This window comes from Apium graveolens, chromosome 11 (assembly GCF_009905375.1).
Source record: "Apium graveolens cultivar Ventura chromosome 11, ASM990537v1, whole genome shotgun sequence".
NCBI classification, from domain to species: Eukaryota; Viridiplantae; Streptophyta; class Magnoliopsida; order Apiales; family Apiaceae; genus Apium; species Apium graveolens.
The window spans coordinates 187,690,502-187,697,050 of record NC_133657.1 but is presented as its reverse complement, the minus strand read 5'-3'; the positions used below and the strand labels follow the sequence as shown (position 1 = coordinate 187,697,050).

At 32.1% G+C, this 6,549-nt stretch overlaps 1 protein-coding gene across 2 annotated transcripts; it reads right to left on the bottom strand.

Annotated features, from left to right (window-relative positions):
• Positions 1-616: 616 nt before the first annotated feature.
• On the bottom strand, positions 617-3,484 carry LOC141697740 (putative RNA-binding protein ARP1). 2 transcript variants are annotated; one of them, XM_074502260.1, is made up of 5 exons: positions 3,116-3,481; positions 2,635-2,779; positions 2,194-2,408; positions 1,480-1,711; positions 617-771 (listed from the first exon to the last, which is right to left on the bottom strand). In XM_074502260.1, the coding sequence occupies exons 1-5, from the start codon at positions 3,302-3,304 to the stop codon at positions 752-754; spliced, it is 801 nt and encodes a 266-aa protein (XP_074358361.1). In that variant the 5' UTR covers positions 3,305-3,481; the 3' UTR covers positions 617-751. The 2 variants fall into 2 exon arrangements, with proteins under 2 accessions (XP_074358361.1, XP_074358362.1); XM_074502261.1 differs by lacking the exon at positions 617-771 and adding an exon at positions 784-1,299 and having other exon boundaries at positions 3,116-3,484.
• Between the last annotated feature and the right edge of the window lie 3,065 nt (positions 3,485-6,549).

Genomic DNA, 6,549 nt, shown 5'->3' with positions numbered 1-6,549 from the left:
CATGAATAGCCCGGTCAAAATTGATTATACAAATGCTGCTATAGGTATGGGTTACATGGTTACAATATTACAAGAATAAAAAGTCTATCCAGTAATTTTTTTTGACAAGCTTAAAGTCAATTCACAATCATATTATAGAGATATTCTTGAGCCAAAGGCCCAGGAGAAAAGAATTAGATTGTATGTTAGGCCCACAAAAATGTAAATAGTTAAAGATAAATGTTATGCCTGTTAGAATGTATTTAGGAGGAGGCCTAAAAGGCCCACTTTGTATCTTGTGAGCCCATTAAGGATCCCCCAAGTAGAAGATCAGGTCTTTACTTGTAGAAGGATGTATAATTTGATATCAATACAACGAGTTGTTTTTTCATTATGATTCTAGGAAATTAAATACTACGGATTATATTATATTCGATAAAATCAATAATTCTAGGATCATCAGATATAAAATTATGAAATGTTGGATTTAACTTTAATGGAGCCATAATTCAAAGTTACAATAGATTGCATCTCAAGTTGAGAAACATGTTAGACAGGGAATGAATGAATAATTAGATGCTCAAGATAAAAATGAGAATTAGAAGGAAAAAAAAATGAAAAATAGAAAAAGAAAAGGAAAAGTAGAGCCACTACAGATGATGTATAATATGATTATTCTGAGCAGTCCCTTGCATTTGTTATTTCCAGCTACTTATTTCAAGTGCTTTCAGTCCTCTTTCTTGAATGCTTTCAACTGCTCCCAACTGCACCCCTATTCTGCAGTCAAACAAACTGATTCTACAATTTCAGTACACTACTACACATCATGCAATATAATACTACTACAGTACACTGCAATCATAATCATGGTCAGAAAACAGAATCAAGTGTTAATCCTTTTAAACAATACATTCATAAACAGGAGTATACACGTCATTCCTGTTACGATCATCAGATTTCAACCCGATTAACGGAATTAGAATAGAACTGCATTACAAAAATGCATTATAATTTCAGTGTCATTCATATGATCAGATTGAAAATCTATGCTTTCAGTTGTCACCACATAAACATAAATTTTTTTACTAATAAATAAACATTGATATAATATACAAGTTGTAAGTTTAATTAGTTTGACGACATGCACAATAATATAATCATGCAATACAACTGTCTCAACTGTCTGATGGGTTGTATAGAATAATGTTAATATGCCTTTAACATCATGTGGGTCTGCAGAAGCCCAGCTGTCAATGGCCCAGAAATATACATGCTCACGTGAAACTCTGTTTGATGCCACAATGTTTTCCAACTTTTATTCTGGCAATTTGATTAAAAAGAATCTTAATCATGTACTCATATGTAATGCTAAAGTTCAAATTGTAAACTTTATAAAATACAATATAACAATAGCTTAAAAGGAATAATATTTTTGTTAAAATGTAAGTTAACTACTTTCTTTTCCAATCTTTGTTAAATGAAAATATTATATTAAATTACCTGGATTAGGAGGAATGGAGGTGGGCTTTGACATGAGAGCTGGGCCAGTTGTAATGGTTGCAGTAGCAGTTGGAGAATAATAGTGGGCCGGAAGGCCCATAGCTTGTGTCTGTTGGAAGTGGTAGAATGGGTACATTGGCATCAGTGTATTTGCTGTCCCCATCATGGGTTGCCCCAAGTACACTTGAGGATAGTGCCCATTCATGTAGGATCCACTTGTGTAACCTAGTTTCTGCATATCAACAGTAAAAACACAATGTTAACAAAAACAGTCAAAAAGTGAAATCTTGAAAATCTCAAATTCTAAGAGATCAATATGAGAATATTAGCATGCACAATGAATCTGAATTCATGCAATAGACTATTCTTTGTTTACTCATTTACAGATTGAAGTAAAATTCAAAATTTGATGGATGTGTATAAATTCATGGCCACCTACTTTTGCGCACACTTTCAGTAAGATCTGTGTGTTTTATGTACACCTTCAATTTTCAATATAAGTGCATGAAAACTAGAACTCGACTGTCCAGCAACAGCATAAAGACATTTATTTATTTGGTACCGATAAATTAAATAACTTTAAATATTTACATTATAGTACTACTCAGCCTTGTTTGGATAAAAAAGAACAACAATCCATTATGTTAATGTTACAATGCAGAGATTAGGACAAATGTGAATTTAATAATTTATGTTTTTAGTAGAATTTCTTACATGGTTGTAATTGACATGATCGGCGGCAATGTACGATGGAGAATACCCATAATAAGGTAGTGCCGCTGCCTGAAGCTGGTGGTGCTGCTGTTGATGGGGATGATGATATGGCAATGCTGGTGTAGCTGCAGCGGCTGCCGGTGAATAGTACCACTGCACATGATTGCTAGCCGGTGCTGGTGCAACAGATCTTGGCGCAATATTGTGTACTGGTCCTTCATCATTTTAAATGACCGGAATATTTCTAATCAGTAAATTACGTAATTGCATTGCTAATGCCTAAAAAGAAATGTATACGTGCGTTTACTTTCTACATACATAGCATTATAGGCTAAACACAGCATTGTATATTAATTTGTTATCCGATTTGTTTATATATTAATTTGTTATCCGATTTGATATGATTAAATCCGTAAAATACTAGTATTGTTATTGATTTACCATGTTGAGGAGGAGGAGGAGTGGAAGTTGATCTTGGGCGGCGCGCACCAAGTGAAGCCAGATTGCAGTTGGCTCTGCGTCCATTGATCACCGGTGTAGCATCTTCACAAGCCTTCTTAGCCGCCTCAGGCTCCCTAAATGTTACCTATTAAATTATTACAACAGTAAACCAATTAACACTACTAAAACATTATACATTTTCGATCTGAAAATTTGATAATTATGCCTGCTAAACAAAATCAAACATTCATATAAGCTTGGTGTTTTTCACTTTTCATTCATACTCATGTTTCTCATTTTCTTCTAACATTGAAAGTATAAAAAATGGAAGACAACAAATCCAAATTTATCCAATGTCTAGTGTTGACAGTTGAATTCATTTTTGGTAAAACATTTTAAGAGTTGTTATGATCGATGCTAGCACCATATGAACAATGTACTAATACAAAACTATGTTTCACAACTAGAGAGAGTTACTCACAAATCCGTAGCCCTTGGATCGGCCGGAAAGTTTGTCAGAGATAATAACAGCTTCCAAGATCTCACCATACTTATCAAAATGTTCTTTCATTGTTTCTTTTGGAGTTTCCCAAGCTAAACCTCCGACAAACACTTTGGTCAACGTTGTATCACCAAATTGATTCATCACCATGCCATTGCTCATTGTCATTTCTCAATACAATTTTGATTGATATATAGTTCTAATCGAAGAAATATAACACCATGCAAAAGGGAGTCTAAAGAATTGAGGAAATGAGTATATAACAGGAGGAAAGAATGAGAGATGATAGCTGGAAGTGAGTTGGTTTATGGGGTATACTTGTATAGTTCAATATACTACTATGTATATAGAGATTGAGGGAGACAGGTAGACAGATTGGAGAGTGTGTATATTATATAGGGTGTGAGCTTCAACGTGGTCTCCTTCTCTTCTTTCTCATTTCATTGTCTTTCCCTCTATACATGTCTGTGTGTCTTTCTGTGGGGTTTCATCCTTTTACCCACGCGCTCTCATGTGTCTATTTTCTTGGCTATATTCTTTATTTGATATAAATAAATGAATTTGTTTCTTTAATAAAATACAACTTATAAATATATATGAATGTTAATTTACCTTAGTTATTATTTTCCAAACTATTACTTATATGATTTTCATATCAACATTTTATATGTAAAATTTAAACTCACCTGTATACACAATCAAGGGCGAGATATGTGCTTAGCAGTGTACATAATTGGATATCAGACATAAGGAAATACATATAAAATTATTTTTATCCACCAAATGTATGTATACAAGGGTAAACAAATACTTGTGGAAATATATAGGCTTATAATGTTTTTTCTAAATAATTTTAAAAACAAATTCGTGTAATACAAAATTTAATTTAATAAAAGCTCATAGTTCACTAAGAGTGGAATAGTAATGATCCTAGAGCACCTCATCCGCTTTAGACAATTTGTGAGTTCTTTGACAAAAAAATAGAAATAAAGTACACAAGTGTGTCTAATTAAAATTATAAAAAGGCCAATTTTAAAGTATTATAATCATGTTATATTTTCATTAGAAGAAACAAGTGTACAAGCCATTGAATTTAGGTTGTTTAAAAATTGAAGCCATTAAATTCAGGTGACGAGTTAAGACGCGCCTGGTGCCTAGGTATGGAAGGAAAAAGGAGAATCTGGCATTTAAAAATTCAACTGCTGTAACAAGATTAACAGATAATAAAGGGACTAGAAAAACACCCGTACAATATACAGATCCAAACCGTAATGGAATATACAGTCGTGATTGGAAAAATAGTTAATATACAAATTTTAATACTAATCAAGTAGTTATATTAATCGGTTTTTCTAATGCGTGTTCTAGTACATATAATAAGTACTAAATTTTATGAATTTGTTACATTTTGATTGATCCTCTAATAAAAAATATTGATTGACCACTGCATTTATAACAACTCTATTAATAAAAATACAACAAACTCATAAAATTTAGTAGTCTCTTAGACACAAATTAGAAAAACCGTATATTAATCACCTCTTGCAGTAAGCATTGCCGGCCCCTCCAATCTCAAAGTTAGTTTGTCCTTGCTGCCCTTTCACTTGTTTGAATTACTTCTATTGAGGTTTTTTTAGGTTAATTATGAAAAGGAACCAAAGATTTGGCATAATTACTCAAGTTACCCCTGGGCCTTAGCATTTATATTCTTCATATTTTACTTACAAAAATGTTGTAAGTGATGAAAATATTTATTTTATCAAATTTGAGGAAATAAACCTTTTACTTCTTTGAATAGATATTTATCAAATTTGTTCATGTTTAGAAAATTCTTTTTTTACTATTATATTTTGTTTACCAAAAATTTTGATTAAAAAAGTGTTTGATCCCATATCAAGTTTATATGTGGTTATTAAAAGAGACAAGTATTTTTCTTTTAATTAACGGGAAATCCTCTTGTAATTTCATTTTTATGTAGTTCAGTTCAACAAAAATCCTTAAAAAAAAATATATTTTTAATATATTTTAACCGAGTAGACATTAATTAATTTTACTTAAATATGATCACCCTCCTGATTAAACCTTTGACTAGACTGTTAAATGGTCAAAGTCAAAAGGATGGCAATGAAAGGTGGTGAACACGTGGACCCACATGACTACATGAGCCACCACTTGGCTTTTACAGTTATGTAAAATTATAATTGCGGGGATATTCATGTATGCAGATTTAACAGTTTGTATTCGTTGTTAAAAGTTAGAAAGGTACAAGTTGGTTCGAGCTGGCCATCTCGTGGATGAATGATATACGTCGTGGCTGGAGTATTTGTAGAGCGAGAGAACTAACTACAGTAGCAAGTTAGAGAGAGAGCAAAGAGAAACATTAGCATGCGGCATTCATATATGTTGGATTTGATTCTTCCGAATCATAACATAAGTGTATGTCTGCTGGTTCATTACAGAGATGGAATCATACATACATACATACATAGTTGCACCAAACAACAACATATGATGGTCTCCATCCCCAGATCCTTACTTCCGTGCTTTCAACGTGCTTCACTCTCACGGGCTCACTATCATTCGTATTTTATATGTACATATTAAGTATTTTCATTATTTTTTACCCAATTAGGTTTATATTAATCAATATATCAAACTAATACATCAGTGAAGTTAAACTAATTCATTTTGGATGTATCCTCCTTCCATTTTAGTAATCACCAGGACGCAGTCGAATTCTTAAATGTTACTTCCTCTGTCCCTCCCAAATGTTTATATGTTTAATTTGGGTGGGCCGCAGAGTTTAAGAAAAATGATAAAGTAGTGGATAAAAGTTGAATAAATGAGTAAAGTAGTGGGACCGATTAATATTATATGTATAAAGTGGGTATAGTGGATGAAAGTAGTGGATGTAGTTAATTTAAAAATTATAAAAATTTTACTATTTTTGAATTTTTTTGAAATGTAAACAATTGGAAGGGACATCCCAAAAAGGAAAGTTTAGACAAATATCTTCAAAAGTTTTTGAACTCGAACTCAGCTGAATTTTGTCAAATTTTTTGTTGTCTGCCCAATATTTAAACATCTATAAGATTTTATAAGGGTTTATATATTACGTGTCCCTGAGCTAAACACGTAAATTTATAATTTTAATATATTTTAATTATTTTTTATAATACGAGTAGACTCTTGTACATTTACACCAATTTAATCATTCGAATTAAAGTAAAATTATAATTTTTCGCGTTTATGATATACATATGGGTATATAATAGAAATACAGTAGTTTAATAATTAATACAGCGCATACATGATGCATAATCTGTCTTTCCACTTTCCAGCATCAATCGAGTATCGCCTATGGTCACATACAAGAGAACAACTTAGCTGATAATCCATGATATCAAACCGCT